The 18,383-nt window shown below is 36.1% G+C and overlaps 1 protein-coding gene across 3 annotated transcripts in view; it reads left to right on the top strand.

Moving 5' to 3' along the window:
* LOC110024096 (putative L-ascorbate peroxidase 6) overlaps positions 1-18,383 on the top strand; it is a 56,064-nt gene that overhangs the window by 21,855 nt on the left and 15,826 nt on the right. For 2 of the 3 annotated variants that reach the window (XM_020723843.1, XM_020723840.1), the window contains one exon: positions 6,653-6,746. In XM_020723843.1, the coding sequence (XP_020579502.1) occupies positions 6,653-6,746 (94 nt within the window). Of the gene's footprint in view, positions 1-6,652; positions 6,747-16,839; positions 17,043-18,383 lie in introns of those variants that run through there. The other variant, XM_020723844.1, reaches the window with a different exon arrangement.

The following is an 18,383-nucleotide window of genomic DNA, read 5'->3' on the forward strand; positions in this document are numbered from 1 at the left end:
TATATATATATTTATATATATATATTAACATCATATATGGCTCGTATTCCTTCCCGCTCGCCTCTGCTAGGGTTTCGCCTGATGGCGAACCCTAGCAACTGTTACGCTGCCTCTTCTTCGGTGCTGACGCCTTAGCGTTTTGCGCCTGTCCCTGCGTCTCGCAATCTGCGTCGCGTCCTTCCCGTCTCGCGAGAGTTCTCAGCTCTGCGGTCTCTCACGAGTTTTGCATCTCCCGCTCCTTCACCTCGCGAGTTCTGCGACTCCCACTCCTTCCCGTCTCGCGAACAGCTCTCGTGCCTCCTTCCTGTCTCAGCTCTCTGCGGCTCTCCGCAGTGTGGCTCCCGGTGTTTCTCCTTTTTCAGCTTCTTCGGTCTACGCTTCCCGTCTCTGCTCTGCGGCTCTTCTGCAATGCAGCTGGTGTTCTCCTTTTCAGCTTCTTCCATCGACGCCACTTTTCTGTGTTTTCTTCTTAAAGCCACACCTTTATTTTGAGGATGACTTCAAACAGATCGTATGCAGCTGCCCTCACTGGTGTCCACGCCTGTACACCTAAATTGCACTCTTTCCCTCTATCGTTTGAGTGAGAGGAGGACATCAAGAAACCTGGTAGGAAAAATTGGAAGCCTGCTATCTTTTTTATATAAGCTGAAGGTATTCAACTTGCTTCCTCTTGTCGTCTGAATTTGGTTGGAAAATTTTTATATGGTCATCCCAAAATGAAGCATATTCACAAGTAATTTGAACTTATGCACCTTGTTGGGGAGTGAAAAATTGGATTATTAGATGGTAGACACATTCTTATTCAAATTAATAATGAAGAAGATTACACACGCTTATTTACTAGAAGGATAATTTGTATTGATAACAGAGCAATGAAGATTCTGAAATGGTAGAAATGGTCTGTGGATTTTGACCCATGTGGATTTTGACCCACAGACGGAACTGCCAATCATTTCGGTTTGGATTCGCGTTCTTGGTCTGAAATTTCATTATTTTTCTCAAAAAGTATTGTATTCTATTGCTTCAGCTTATGGTAAGCCACTCAAGACGGACGTTCCTACTTTTAATCTTTCCCGTCCATCTGAAACAATAGTACTTGTTGAAAGTGACATTACTGCTTCCGCTTCTGAGGAAATATGGTTGGGCACACAACATCATGGATATTAGCAGAAGGTAGAGATTGAACATTTTTCTTCGTATTGTTCGAACTGTCGTATGTTTGGCTACTCCAGTTCTCAATGCCATCATCTACATCCCCACCTCAGACCAAAAAAAACAAAGTGCTCCGATAGAGACAGTGATTCAAATTCCTCCTGATCAGCTCCAAGTTATTGACACTATCGATCATCAAAATGATACACCTGAAGACGTTACTATTCCCGCAGACAATATATCAATCATTCAGTCTCCACACATTGTTGTAGCTCCCCCGTCTTCGAAACCTCAACTCATGGAGTCGAGGGAGATTCTTCAGACTCCGGCTGCCCTATAACCTATCACTGATATTACAGGTGAAAATACCTCTGCTGCTTCACTATCGCCTCGTCAGGTATCAGGTCCAGAAAAATGCTAATGCTACTCAGACTCAGGGGATCAAGATGTGCAACATCCTACACCTTTCCGATCACCTTTTGGACCAATAATCCATTGATCAATTGAGTCAATCATCGGATGAGGAATGACAGGTCTACACATCCAGGAGGAAGAAGAAGAATGGAGACATACTTGAGCTTAGAAATCCGATGGGTGATACTTTGGCTACTTCGGGTAATGATATACATCTTACCAATTTGTTAGCTGACTCTCTTCCGCAAATTAGAGATAGAGGAAGAACTAAATTAGGACGTCTCTAGCACCTTTGCGCCTGTTGGTGGATTTTTGGTTTTTTTATTTTTTACTTTTATCTTTATGTATCTTTGCTTCTTTGGATTTTTGTGTGTGTTGTATTGTGTGAGTTGGGTCTTCTTTTAGGCTATATATATATATATATATATTAATTTTTTGTGTTAAATAAATGCATAATTTTTTTTTAAGTGTGGTATGATTAAAAAAAAAAGTTTAGGTGTTAGATATGTAAATACATAAAATTTGGTGGGTTTGTGTGCTAATGTCCCTAAAATATAGCTTAGGGAAGGAGATCATGCATGAGTCTCACCGTAGCCGCAAACTGCACACCGAGAAAATTGCCACTTGTTTTCATTTTTTGGGTCCCATCGAACCCACCCATGACCCATTCACTCGTTTGGTTTTACTGGAAAGTCTAAAATCGGGAAAAAAGATATACAGGAACACACAATCTCAAGCATTTTAGTCCCACACTGCAAATGATTTAAAAATCAGTTTGAGAAAAGTTTATAAAAGCTAAAACTAAGGCTTTGCTAAGTAAATAAATTTGTATGGTTTGGGTGTAAAACATCCAAATTATTATTAAATTGAGAAGAATCAGCCTAAGCTGGCTATGTTTCAAGTAAGATTTTTAAGTTTTTGGATGGATTTCTAAGATAATGTTTCAAGAATTGCATGAACCTTCTGGGCATATCCTCATTGTTTTATGAAAAGACAAGGTTTTCAAAATATTTCTCAGAGCGCACGTTAAAGTCACATTTGGTGGGGCCGTTCTTCATGTGGTATTGGAAGAGAGTTAACTTGGTTGGCAAGATGTTTGAAAATTCCTTCCTCTTGTTTAGAAAATTGTCAACATAGACCATTGTGTTTTTCTTCCTTTGTTTTTCCAAAGGCATTGCCCATGAGACATTGATAGATGGCTCCAATAATTTTTCAGTCATGACTTAATAACATAATGCTGCGTCGTATGTGATAGAAATAATTTTCTCTTTATCACAGGGATGCATTATGATTCAATGATGGCTAGAGAAATCCTCAAGGAAACTCAACAATGTGCAGCCCACCATTGAATTAGAGAGTGAGTAGATGTTGCAAAGGGGATAATTATCCTTATGATAAGCTTCATGCATCTTCTTGAAGTCAGGAAACTTAACAATTCTTTGTTAGCTTTCTTCATTTGATTTTTATTGATTTAGAAAAAGCTTATGATATGGCTCCAATAGATGTCCTTTGGAGCGTTATTGAGAAGAAAGGTGTTGCTATGACTTATATTCAAGTCATTAAAGTACGTATACTAGAGTTGTTTGTGTTCAAACTGAAGCAGGATTGACCAATTATTTTCCTATTTCTGCTGGATTACATCAGAGATCGACTTTAAACACATATCCTTTTGCTTTAGTTATGGATGGTCTTACTGAAAATTTATAGGAGGATGTACCTTGGTGTATGCTTTTTGCTGATGATATCCTTCTCATGGATTAGACGAGAGAAAAAGCCCAGGAAAAACTTGAATGATGGAGGCCTACATTGGAGTCTAAAGGCCTTTATTTGAGTAGAACTAAAGCTGAATACATGGAACTTAACTTTAGTGGTAGTTGCTCTAGTAACAGAAGTGTAACTTTGGGTGATCAAATTATTAAAAGGTGTGAACGTTTTAGATATCTCGGGTATGTTGTTCAAAGTGATGGTGATATAGATGGGGATGTTAATAATAGAATTCAAGCTAGTTGGTTGAAGTGGAGGAATGCTTTGGGCCTTTTCTGTGATAGAAAACTACTGCTTAGACTGAAAGGAAAATTTTAAAAGAGGGTGGTGAGACCTGCAATGCTTTATGGTGCCGAATGTTGGCCTTTAAAAGAGAAGCATAATACTAAGTTAAGTGTTTCCGAGATGAGAATGATTAGGTGGATGAGTGGCCTTACACTTAGAGACAAAATGCGAAATGAATATATCCGTGATAGGGTTGGTGTAGCTCCAGTGAAAGACAAAATTAGAGAGAGTCGTCTTAGATGGTTTGACCACATTAAATGCCAACCATCTGATGATCCGATTAAGAGAGTAGATGTTTTAGATTCGACTTATGTTAAGGAAGACAGAGGTAGACCTAGGAACACTTTGGCTTATTGACCTAGGAACTAGACCTAGGAACACTTTGGCTTATTGTATAAAAAATGATCTTAATTTATTAGAACTAAATGAAAATATGACACTAAATAGGATGTAATGGAGAAAAAAGATTCATGTAGCCAACCCCACATAGTGGGATTAAGGCTTTGTTGTTGTTGTTGTTTCTTCACCATTAAATCCTACATGGATATTGAGCTTTTAGGTTGATCCCAAATTTGAGTATTTTGGGGACTGCTGCTTTTATGACTCATTACAGATTATTTGAGATATTTCTCTTTCTTTGTTTGATGGTTTTGTATCCTGGTTTGACGTGTAGGCTATGACAAGTGATGTCTAAGTCCCCTTTGTGCATCTGAGACGACTCCCAAGTGAAAATATCAAGAGTTTTATGGAGCAAGAGAATTGGTTATGTGTGGAACATATTGAGTTGATATTGAAACTCTCCTTCCAATAGCATCAATGGGTTGGCGTAGAATACTAGATGTTTGACCCTTAGCCGTTAACTTTAGCTTTTAGATTAAAATTGAGTTTGACTAGTGGTATGATAATCTATCCTTGATTTTTTTGGGTCACAATTTGGTTTGTGATGTTGCAAACTAGTATTGATATCTAATAATGGTTGCAATTGTGACGACAGATGGGGGTGCATTGGGCGATGCTGAAGAGAATTAGTAGAGCGAGTTTTAAGGCTGAGATGTGGGTTGCTTCCATTTAGGAAGAGGAAAATTGTGTTTCGGAGTAGGAAGATGTTAGAAAACTACTTCAATGTAGAAGAACAAAGAAAGAAGACTATGACACTGAGCAAAAAAAAAAGAAAAGAGGTGTTGAATTTGCAGGCTTGAGTAACTACTTTTAGAGTGGAGTAATGATTACCCTTGCTTTTGGAGGGAGTTGTAGCAGCTTCTGCAACGAGAGGCAAGGAACAAAGGTGTGTGGTGCTAGCTGAGGAGAGGAGTTGGGTTCGGTAGGATTTTATTCCTTGATGTGCTCGACATCAGATTTCACAAAGATTTCGCAATGGTGCTGGTATATGCCACCGTGTAATATGTAACAGAATCTTTGAGATTTTCTACATTTTGAGCTATTTTAATCAATAAGAGAAGTGCTTATCAGAGTTTGGACATGTCTGTTTATGAGGGTTGACTTGAGTGTCTAAATTATCAAGGATGCCTGTATGGTGGGACTCAACGGCAAGGTTTTAATAATGATCTTAATTTTGGGAGCAACATAGGTATAATTAGAAGAAATAAAGGGTTGAACTATTGTGATAATGAATTGAGATAACTTGTAATTTAGAATTAAGATGGATAGTTTATTAAAATTCTAAGGACTTATGTGCAATCTGAAGCCATTTTAGTTAGAAGCACTTTGGAGAGATTTGCATAAATTACTGGAGGAAAAAATAGTTATTAAGTTGTTTAAGGTGATTTTCGTTGAAAGATGCCCTAACACACTAGAAGGACTAGTATGTTGAGAGTGAGATCATCGGCCTTTTTGGATACTTGAATTGCTTACTTTCCGAGACTCAAGATCCTTGTTGTGTGTACTCTAATTAGGGTGATCTCTTCTGTCTTGTTAGGGCAGCAACTGAGTCCACTTTGCTGCCTGAGTTTGATGATAAAACTCTTGCCATTCTCGGTGTTGACAAGGAAACATTTTTCATAGCCTTAAAACACCTGGATTTTTTACTTTATGTTCATCACTGACAGAGGGTACTTCATCACTGACAGAGCTTAAGGCAAGCTTCTTCTTTATAAATGATCAAGTTGGTTTGGCTCCTGTGGCTTTGTGCTGTTTGTATTATGGATTAGAGGAGTCTTGTGGCAAGACAATAGTCCTTAAGCTTTACTTTTAAGCTTGGTTGCATCTGTAAATACGCTGGAGCTTACAATTATGCCCGGAGTTCTTCATACAAAGGAGATTTCCTTCAGTCATGCTATTGAGCTGTCCTTAATGCTCATCTCGTAGATATTTGATTCATCTTTTCTTCTTTGTTGATCATCAGTTGGATCTTAGATTTTTCTAGATACATAAAATTGATATTTTGGATTCACTGGAGAGCTGTAAAGGGCTGGACAGAGATTGAAGCCGGGTTCTAGGGGATGCATGATTTGTGGAATGGAAATTTTGGGAACAATTGGAATGTTAATATAGAAAACTCAAATTTCTAGGATAGTTTTGTCAAATCGATGCACTGTTGTCGCAATTCCTAACTGGAAATATTGAGAAGGGCCTTTATGCCTACAGGGAACTAAAATGGTCCGGGTAGGTGTATGCGTTTCTATGAAAATGGATGAACACAGTAATTGGAGCATAATTATAGGTACTTAATTCCAATTTACCCCTTGCTCTAGTTTCCACGTAGGTTTTAGCTGTTAAAATGATGATCTCATGGGCACATTTTTTTATTAATATAATGGTTCTTGATAAGCATTAGAAAGGATTTCTGTGTCAATTTAATTTCTTCTTGACTTCTTCGTATGTGATTGTTTAGAGTTGTGTCATGCTTGTGCTTTGTTAATTTCATACATAATTAGTTATAACATTTCAGTGCCCCCACTCTAACGTGCTAGAAAGTGCATCTTAGAAGCATTTATGACATTGTTTAGATATGTTGACTCTAGCCCCCACAATTTTACTTTCAATGTGGTTTAATTTTAAATCACTTATTTATGTGCAGATGGAAGATGCTATTCTACATCTTCAGGAAGGAGAATGCTTTTATTTATGTCGTCAATATCCTTTTTGTTTCCTCCACATGCTTTGCCAGAAAAGTAAGTTAACAATGCATACATGTTGATCCCCATACAAAAATGTGAAAAAGGAAAAACATTGCTGTTTGGTACTGGAAAAATAGCACTGATTCAGCCCTTGATTAGGAACTCAGTTAGACTGAGCTTTTTATTTGATGTTTCAGCTATTTCCCATGCATTGGTTTCAACTTTTACTGAAGTATTTAGCTATCATATGGATTGTCTGTTAGTTCGCAATAATGCATAGCTTTAGTGTTCAGTTCTGCTCTTATCCAAATGACTTGTGTGAGCTCCATTCACTGCAGATAGTTAAAACTTCAAGAAGGGCTTTAGTGATCCAAATTCTAGAACAGGAAGCCAACTTTTGATTGTCTACTTGAAATGAGTCGAACGGGCTACCAGTCCAAAACATACCAAGCAGTTCAATTTCGTGCCTTTTTATCTAGGCTATCGCAGTGTATTTGCGTGTTTTGAGAGTTAGAGTCTGAAATGAATGGAATTTGTTCAGACTTCGGTTGATGATTTTATTGATGCGAATTCTTGGGCCTTCTCTTTAGCAAATGCTTTTAAAAATTCAATGATGTTGTTACTAGTTGTGACAATGGGCTTGTGAGGGTAACCTTCTGCATCATTATTGAGACCTAAGAATTCACGTATTTCTCAATTTTTTGAGACAACAATCTATGAAAACAATGATTATGGCAGAAGCATATAATATAGTGGGATAACTGAGAAGATCAAGATATGGATATTGAGAAGAAAAGAGGAATGAATGCCTCAGTTGGCAGGGATATATTTGGTAATGAGGAAGATAGCTTCATGAAACCTTAATTTTAGGTGAAAGGGGAATATCACCTCGGATGATTGTGATAGCGAATGCCCTTTTTGTTTTATTTTGAGGTTTAGCATGCAAAATTATCGACTATGTAAATCGGCCTCAATGAAAAAGTACAAAACAACCCCTAAAGAAATATGAAATAAGAAAATTGTCATAAATAACAACAATTTAGCCACTAATGATTAACTTAAACTTAAACAAGTACATTCACATGCTATAGAAAATATGAAGTATAAACTCATGATTGTCTTTGGTAGAGTTATATTGCATCAATGGGTTACAAGGAGGTTTATTTCAGACTGTTGAATATTATTGGAGAAAAATTGGAGGTCTTTGGCTTTACTGTAGAGCTATAGACATCCGTCATGAATAACCATTTTGAATAAGATGAATGAGAAATCCATCCTGAAGAAGATTAGAGGTTTTCATTCACATTGTTAGATTTGTCCAATTTGAGTAAATTGTTGGATGATTGAACCTAGCTTTTTTTTATTTGTGCATATAATTGTGCTGGACTATTTGGCTAATATATAAGTTTGAATCCTAAGTAGGATTTTCGGTATACAAGTTGGGATGAGATTTACAGACCCTTGATGAGTAAGCTGAGAGGAGTTGGAAGTGATGAACGGAAGCAGTTTTTGATTTGTCTAGAGAGAAAAAAAATTGTGGGTTGGCTGCTCAAGGTTTTGCAGAAACCTTGCTTGTAATGAGAAGCTAAGGAATAATTATGTGCTTTTATACCAAATTTACATGATACCCTGAACGAAGATTGTGGTTTAATAATTTGATGTCATCAAGGAACTAAGAAAAATAGATGAGTGAATACCTTTATCTTAAACCACAATCAAGAAGATAGGAAAGAATAATTATGCGTTTCCTATTTTAGTGTCATAAACTCATGATGGATCGAAGAAAACTTGCCCTGCATCATCATTTTCAATCTTAAAGCTAACTTTTCTTCTTTCTAACTTTTTAGGGACAAGAAATAAACCATTTTTTTTGCACTTGATGGGAAATTTCGTTTTAGTTTATTTTACTTTCACTTTCCCAGTAATTTCATATTCATTTTTTGCTATTCATTTTATGAATTATTGAAGAAAGTTGGAGAAACAACATTCTCGTATTTCTTAATAATCAAATTAAAACTGTTCTCCTTATATAATAAGAAAAGACTAGGATAAACTTAATTACAATTATTACAACTTACCAAAGATAAACCAACTCAAGAAGGGAACTCATAATTCAACACTCCCCTTCAAGCTGGGTTTATGTACATGTTATAAAGACCCAACATGTTATTCCTAATCTCATTTTCATCATCACCTGTCGGGATCCTATCATCTACATAAATGAGTATCACTTTTTTACTTTTTTGTGTATGCTTTATGAAAAATGTATGATCCGTTTGACATTGGATGTACCTATTAGTTTTTTGGCAAACTTGTCAATCCAAGTTCTTGGAGATTGTTTGGGGCCATAAATTGAATTTCTTAGTTTACAAACCAAATGTTTATTTGAGTCATTTTCTAGTCTTGGTTGGATTTCCATATACATTTCTTCCTCAATGTCCTCATTAAAAAAATAAATTCTTGATCTCAAGTTGATGCAATTCTCACTCTTTGTTCACTGCCAAGGAAGAAAAAACTCTTACGGTGCTTAACTTGCTTGGAACAAATGTGTAATACCTGAATATCTAAAATAATGATAATAATAATAAGAAAACAAATAAAATAAAATGAATTTTAAAGTATTGTATCGGTTCAGAATGGGATAATCATTATGACAGTTTTGTTATTAGGAGAGGTTTACATTCAAACTAGAGGAGAAGCGAGAATTAGAAGTGTGAGAAGAGAGGAAAAGAAAGGGAGAAGTCATACGAGCATCCTAGGGCTCAATGAAGGAGTACTGCCATGCGAAAGAAGAAGAAAGAGGAAGACTTACCTGCAAGGGACTAAACCGAGGAACAAGATAACATTGAGAGGAAGAGAAAGCAAGATGAGGGTGCGCCAACTTCGATCGTGAGCAAGAGCACACTGTCGGTCGTTTTAATTTTGGTTTTGAAAATGTAGGAAAATATGAAAATAGTTTTGATGTGAATATGATTTTTGAAAGTAACATTTTGATTTAAAAATAGGTGAAACCAAACGAGTCTCACATTTTGAATAATACATTTATCCCAAAGAATAAACATATCACCTGTAGTAGGCTCAATCACCTAAACTAAAGAATTTGTGACATTCGTTTGGTCTGCGAAATATTTTATATGAGATCAACAAGTTCCCCTACCTAATACGAGGATTAGATAGGGTTTATTTTACCTTGGTTCCTAGTTCCCTATAGCGGCAAGCCCCTATAGTTAATTACATCTTAAATGACTGGGGTCACTTAAGAAAACTCTCGATTAAGATCAGTGATTTTGCCTTCAAGATTTCAAAGTTTAGGTTTCCACGATTGGACAGAGGAAAATCAAATGAGAGTGGCTCAAAATAGAAACAATTATCTAAAGGAATTCAAAGGAATGAATAATAGGGGATATCACAAATCCAGAGGAAACCCCGGGATGTCCCAACTATTCTAATGTTCGACTTTTCGTCTTTGAAATGATGTTATTTAATGTTTAATCTTGCAATTTATTTAGAATTTAGGACTTATATTTGTACGATATCTGATCGTGCAAATAGCCTAAAAAGGTAGGAGAGTTTATACCGTACCGTACTGTACGGTAACCTCAGAATCCTAAGTGTTAGGACTTATAATTGCATAATCAAGGTTGTGCAAAAGCCTAAAAGTGATATGTGAGGGTTTATGTTGCGTTAGACAAATCACCTCGAACTCATATGGATTGTTATTTAAATTAAGAAAATTGTTCGGTGTGAATGTGAAAGTGTTTTGATGTTGATAATCCACCTTGAAGTCGCTCTTCTGAATGTCCTCGTCGAGCTGCCCACACTGTTTGCTCCAAGCTCTTCGTTGTAGCACTTCTGAGTTTAATGTTAATTCCTATATAATCATTAGGTTTTTCTAAACGAATGTATAGTGTGTATCAAAATAACAAAGCATGCAGTATAAAAGAAAAGAACAGTATAATGTACAGTAAAGAGAAAAAACAGTATAACATGCTGAAAGAATAATATAATGTACTAAAAAAAGCAGTATAAAATGCTAGGAGAGTAATACAACATGTTAGGAAATAAAAATGCTGCAATGTAAATTACACCTGTAAATTTGAGAAGTCTGCTGCTCCTTTAAGCTAGCTATTATTCACTGTATAAATAAAAGAAAAGTTGATTGGAAAATTCTAGAAAATCAACAAATAAATCCACGAAGAAAGACTCGAGAAAATCGACGAATAATAATTTAAATAAAACTGTCAAAACCTCGGAAAAATCCCGGAGAAAAGGCCACGAGTGCTTTGTCCAAACCACGAGTGCTTTGTCCAAAAATCTTGTCCAAAAATCCCGATAAAACATACGAAAAATCCGAAAAGAGGGGACCGCAAGCACTTGGGTCGGGGCTAGACTCAAAATTATATATTTGTACTCGAGGGAAGTCGAAGGCTACTCAGTCACCCGGATGTATAAAGCCCGTCACTCCACTAGAAAGATATCCTACTGAGCCTAACTTAGGAGGGTACTCCTTAGCCCAGAATCGGTAATCAACAAGTGGACAACCCAATTGTAACATATTTAAAATTTAAATTTTAGCATGCACATGCATTTCAGACATACAAAAGGAAAGTTGTATTTAATTTTGTAATGAAAATATTTTTTTATAAATATTGTATTTGTTCTTATCAATTTGTTTTATCAATTTTAAAAGGTATAGTTATCCACAAGTCAATCACGTCATCGGGTCTAGGACTATCAACAACCTAAGAAGGTACGGGTCCCTCTCTAGTCTTATGTCGGTGAATAATACTTTCATTCTACAGTTCATCAGGTTTCAGAATTGAGTCCTGGTGTTATAAGATGAGATATCATTCTGCTCTACCACAAGCGTGCCTTTGTCATCATCGCCCTATGCCCCAAAACAAAAACCGACCAACTTGCGATCTTGCTTGATGATTTCACATATAACAAAAAGCTATACATGAACACTTATGTATTGCACATAAGTACAGAAAACCGAATCAAGAAGCAATAAAAGAAAAAAATAAAATTGAGGATGTGAGAGAGGAGACACTGATTCACCTAAAACATCGAAGAGACAGATGATGAATCAACCCTCAAAACTGTGGCAAAAAGACCTAGGAAAGAAGGCCCAAGATTCTTGAATCAATCCTAGAAGGATGTCATTTTCTCACATTTTTATTATTGGATCAACCCAACAAATGACAATTTTATGAATTTCCAAACCCTTCATGAATTCAATTTATATCAAATTCATGATTTCATGAAATAAAACTATTAAAGCCTTTTATATGTCACAAAATAAGAGAGACTAATTAATAGAGGGGACAACCTTCTAGCCTTCCAGAAAATCATTTAAATCCAACCTTCATTAAAAGTTTTTCATTTTGCATAAACATGAAATCATCCATATAGAACGATATAAATATTCATAACTAGAGACCACGGAGAGGGATGGCTATCAACCCAACTTATTCTACGAAGAGATCAACAGGTAAGACTCTCGGGTAAAGGGGTAAAGCAGAAAAGAGGGTAAGAGGGTAGGGGCTCACGGGTTAGACCAGGAAAGGGAACAGGGCTCACGAGTAAGGCCAGGAAAGAGGGTAGCTAAACCTCCAATAAGAAGCTCGCAGCCACAGATGGCAAGGAGGAACCCAACACAACACAAACCCACGGGTAGGGGTAAAGAAGAAGGCCTCAAAGGCAGCATAGACCTATGGGTAAGGGCCGAGAAGAAAGTCCCAAAGGCAGCAGAAAGAAACCACCATAAGTACTAACATTGTATTATATTTGACATACATAAGAGAGTGAATGGACAAACTATTATACATCATTGAGATCGAACCCACTTTCATCCCATAAGACATAACAATGCTCAAACTAAACGTTCCCACATAGCGATAGGTATTAAAATTCTTGCATTTTTTGGATGACAAACTTGATTACCAATAAAAATCTTTGGAGGAGCGTTAAAGAGGAGGCTCCAACCAAACCATGCCCAATAAAGGGGTCAAACCGAGCTCGAGGAATGGACCAATCAGTAAGAGATTTCAGTGAATAATAATAGAGGTGTTAGCTGCTCGGCGTGAATTTGAGTATTAAGGAATGTTCATCAAGAGTAAAAGGGAAAATAAGGGCGGTTGATTTGAGGTGTCAGCTGCTCGGCGTGAATTTGAGTATTAAGGAATGTTCATCAAGAGTAAAAGGGAAAATAAGGGCGGTCGATTTGAGCCCTAGCTAGAGGGAAAGAAGCGTTCTCACTTGAAGTTGTCAATTCGAGCCAACTGGGAGTTCACCTGCAGAGGAATGAAGACACGAAGAAGAAACGAGAGGGCCAAAGCACCATTAGGTGGAGTCAATGGGAGGTATTGTGTGGGTTAAGGGGCATGGCTTAGGATTGATTAGAGGTAGGGCTTTTATAATTAAAGTTAAAGAAAGTTTATTTTATAAGAATTGGGATAATAATGTTATGATTGGAATTTGATGAGCATTATGATAGTGTGAGAGTGACAGTATCAATTCGAGCCAAAGAAGGAAAAAAAAAGAAATATCCAGCAGATAAGAGGAGAGGAGCCAGTGTGCGTGGGCTTGATTAATAATGAGCTAAAGTCTGTGAAGGGGGAAGACGAATGCGTTGTTGAAGCTGAAGGATGGAGCGACTCTATGCGGGTTAATCGAGTAATTATAAGATGTAATTATAAGATAAGGGTTTTAAAAATATTAATTTATGAATTTAATTAATTATTAATTATTAATTATTAATTATTAATAGTAACGTATATTTAAATCAAAATTCAAGCTATAGAAATTTCAAATTTGGATCAAGGATTCTAGATTAGTGTGGATATCCAGAGCAATGCCCCAAGTTTGATATTCACCCAGACTCTACTCCTGAATATTAAATTTGAGGTTGTGGGGTTGATTTTCAAAGAAGGCAACATCTATAGAGTTATAACATTTTTTTTGAAATAGGAGAATAACACATGTACTTTTTTTGTTAGAAGCATACCCAAGCTTTGTGTGATTTGGTAAGCAAATGTGAATAAAAAAAACCAATTATTTTAAGAGAAAGATTGGATGTAAAGGCTTTAACATGAGGGTATTTTTCCATCACAATATCTAATGGGACTTTGAATTAAGGGATCATACTTGACATTCTATTAATGAGTTAGGTGGATGTGAGCACATTTCCTCAAAAAAAATTGAGACATTGTGAGAAAACATTATAAACATGGATACCTCGAGGAAATCTTGGAAATGTCTATTCTTCCTCATAATTGTCCCATTTTATTGTGAAGTTTCAACACATGAACTAATATGGATATTGTTCTTTGCAAGCTACGATCTAAGGATATAAATAAAGTATTCCTTTACATTGTCATTTTGGAGGGTTTGAATTTTGCATTCGATCTGGGTGTAAATTATGTTAAGGACTGAAAGATTTGTACAATTTCATGTATTTCCTTGATTAGGAATATATAACTGATTCTAGTGTGGTCATCTATAAAGGAGAGAAACTATCTGAACTCATTGATGCTTTTCTATTTGATGGTCTTCGAATGTCACTGTGGTTGATAGAAAAAAGATGTGATGGTTTGTATCGAGACAAAGGATAGACATGATGAATATATTCAACCAATTGGTTGAATTCACGCTGTAAAATTATGATTTTCTTAATAAAAAAACAACGATACAACTTTGAAATGTAACGAAAATTAGGAGAATCAAGACATATTAGACTCAGGAATATGAGAAGAGGATGGTGAAGACGATACTTGTGTGTTAAGAGAATAACATTCATTGGGCAGGTATAGAGCTTGATACAATTCAACACTGTCGATTTCCTTCCCCAAATCCACCTGGAATTCATAAGTGTTGGAATAAAATTTAGTAACAAATTTCGAGTCCTAAACAAGCTGTAATCTAATTGGGAAACATATAACATAGAAGACAGCTAAATATTTTTAGACACGTTTACTTCTCCTTTCCCAACAATCCTGAAGTGAGGTTCCTCTGTAGTCTGACAAATTTAGAGTCGATGAATATTTGATAGTTGGTGAGAATATGAATATCTCTAGTCATGTGATCTGAAGCACCTGAATCTATTATCCAAAGTCAAAATATTTCATTGTTAGTGACATAGGAGGAGGACATAATACCTTGGTGTATTATCAAGTTGTTAGGGCGCTCAGTTGTGCTCAAAAGAAGTTTCTTCAGCACTTCCAACTATTTCCTGGTGAAGGCGCTAGGGTCAGCCAACACTTCAGAAGGGGTAGCAGTATGGCTTTTGCAGTCTTGGTCTTTCCTCCCTTGCTTAGATTTTCATTCTACAAGTTTACCATGTAGTTTCCAATACCTATCCTTTTGTGTGACTAAGTTTTTTAAAATGCCACACAAGGGATGATTAACCTTTAGAGTGGCACTCGACATCTTCATACTATACTTGGTCATAGACCCTTTGTGTATTTAGAACTGCAACTAGTTATAGGGAGGAAATTGGTTGTAACTACTATAGAAAGAAATGTCAGACAAGTGGTTGATATGGAAGAGAAGTTAGCTGCTGCTGCAACCGTGGTAGGAGAGAGATCTAGCAGCTGCTGAGAGATCCGAGGCTGCTGTGTCAAAAGAGGATAACACTAAAATAGAAAACTTAAAACTCTGCAATTACCATTCTAAATTCATTTCCATTTATATAGGCTCAATTACTTTTTTTGCAATTGATCGAGGGATGAGCACACTATGAGTTAATCAAATATATGCCTCTGCGTTAAAATGATTTCATTTAGTTCCACGACAAATATCATTTGCCAATTTATTATTGTGGAGCCAGGTGCAAAGAATGTTATTAGTTAGTATGACCTAAAAGTTATGATGGATATGCGTATTTGATAACACCATAAAGATAAAGTGAGAAATTTTTATATAGAAGAATTATCTGAGTATGATTTATTGGTGGAAGATGCTGTAAATAAATTTAGGTGATTTGATTATGTAATCAGATGATAGTGCAATAACAATGATTGTAAGATAGGCTTAACATGGAAGGACAAAATAGAAAAGTGGGTTAAGTACCGAAAGGTGACACAATTAGTTATATTCTTTAAGATAGTTTACACCTTATGAAATTTACTATTCATACCTCTATCAGCGAGAAGCTAATAAAATGCTATGACGAGGAAAAAATGGCCATCACTCCCTCGATTTTTATTCGCAATGTTGTGCTCGATCTCAACTTCAACCTCAGTGATTGGTTAGTGTGGAGTAATTTACTATTCATACCTCTATCAGCAAGAAGCTAACAAAATGCTATTACGAGAAAAAATGGGCATCACTCCCTCGATTTTTATTCGCAATGTTGTGCTCGATCTCAACTTCAACCTCAGTGATTGGTTAGTGTGGAGTAGACATTGCAACCTCAAACCTTGATTAGCGAAAACAATTTGCACTTGATGGAAAGTTCAAATTTGTAACAAGGGATGCCATTAGAATATTATTGTAATGTCCAAATTTCGAGAAATCAAATAAGCTTGACAAATTCTAAAAGTACCTCAAATTTTGCACCTCTCAAAATGTGCTCAAAGCAATTTTATAAACTTCCTGAAACCAAGCAATTCCATATAATGCACCATATGTTAATTATGAATGCATTGAGAGATATAAATTATTAAAAGTTTTAAGTTTTATTAAATTAATTAAACTTGAATTATTCTAATTTCCTCCTTAATCCCATAACTCCCGCGTGTGCACTGTTCTCAGCCGACTTATTTCGCAATTCTGAGCCATTGGATGATGTGAATGGCTGAGATCCATTGGGATTTTATTAAGTGTTGCATTTTTTCCCTATTCCTGTCTCGATTTCTCTTGGCAGTGAGGAACCCGTGACCTTGCACTGTAGCAGGCAGGAATCAGCGAGCAGCCGACTGCCGTAGAGCACGAGCCATGGTTTCGAGGTGACATCTTATGGTACAAATCTCTCTATTTCGTAATTTGTGGCTTTCATTTCTTTTCTCACACTTCTATATTAAGTTTGCCTCATTTTTAGTGTTTTTCTTGTTTCTAGTAGCGGTCATAGGTGCCAAACTCATGTAGGAAGTGTTTGAATTATACAATATTTTACCGTAGAGTGCTTCAATATTGTTCGTTAAGAAAAAAGATGGATCCATGCGGTTATGTATTGATTACAGAGAGTTGAACAAGGTACAATCAATAATAATTTTTTTTTCCCAGGATCGTTGATTTATCTGATCAATTAGAGAGTGCAACTGTATTTTCTCCGATTGATATGAGATCGAGATATCATCAGGTCAGAGTTAAGGAGACAGATACAACTAAGACAACTTTTAGGACCAGGTATGATCATTATCAATTTTGAGTTATGCATTTTGGTTTAACTAATTCCACTACAATTTTCATGGGCCTGATGAATCAAATTTTCAACTCGTATGTGGATTAGTTTGCTATTATTTTCATTGACGAATTTTGATTTATTCATAATCTGATGAAGATCATGCCAAACATTTGAGGATGGTATTAGAGCTGCTGAGACAGAATCAGTTATATGCAAAATTTTTGAAATGTGAATTTTGGTTGCAAGACATTACATTTTTGGGACACTATCAGTGGTCGAGAAATTTCAGTAGATTCTCAGAAGGTCGAAACAATTGTGGAATGACCTACTCCAAAGAATGTTACAAATATACGCATTTTTCTTGGTTTGATAGGATATTACTGGAGGTTTGTCAAAGGTTTTTCACAGATAGCTATACCGTCATCCAAGCTGAAGAGATAAGATGTCCAGTTTGAGTGGACTGCATAATGTGAACACAATTTTTAAGAGTTGGAGAAATATTTGACTATTGCACCGGTTTTTAACAATTTCATCAGCCACAGAAGGATTCTAGATTTACAGTGATGCATTATTAAGAGACTTGAGCTCTATTTTAATGCGAAATAAAAAGGTGATAGCCTATGCACCGAACAGTTGAAGCCACATGAAAGGAACTATCCAACGCATGATCTTGAGTTAGCTGCTGTGGTATTTGCTCTTAAGATTTGGTGACATTATTTTTATGACATGAAATGCGAAGTCTCTCCTGATCATCGAAGTCTCAAACACATTTTCACACCAACAGAGTTGAATTTAAGAGAGCGAAGATGCTAAGAGTTGATCAAATATTACGTGGATATACAATATTGTTCGAGTCGAGAAAATGTTGCTGCTGATGTATTAAGCCATAAATCCACAGGTAATGCAAGCTGCATTACTACGCAGAGGCTAGTGTTGATTAATGAAATTGATGATTTATAGTTGGAAGTTAGAAAATCAGGTGATATGGGTTATTTACATCAACCGACAGTGCAACCAAATTTGATGAATAGAATCAAGACAACTTAGAAGGATAATAGTGAGTATCCAAAACTCACAAAGCAATGTCAATTAGGAAAGATGACTGATTTACATGGTTGATGAAGATGAAATTATCTAATATAAGCTACATATATGAATACCTTTTGATTTTGATCTGAGATGAGAAATTTTACATAAAGCTCATTGTTCAGGGTAAACAATTCATCCAGGCAATACAAAAAGGTACGAGAATTTGAAGTTGGCATTCTGGTGGTCAGATTTGAAGAAAAGGATGTTGTTGAATATGTATCTCAATAAACATGTCAGATTGTTAAAGCTGAACT

Source organism: Phalaenopsis equestris, unplaced genomic scaffold (genome assembly GCF_001263595.1).
Source record: "Phalaenopsis equestris unplaced genomic scaffold, ASM126359v1 Scaffold000246, whole genome shotgun sequence".
NCBI classification, from domain to species: domain Eukaryota; kingdom Viridiplantae; phylum Streptophyta; class Magnoliopsida; order Asparagales; family Orchidaceae; genus Phalaenopsis; species Phalaenopsis equestris.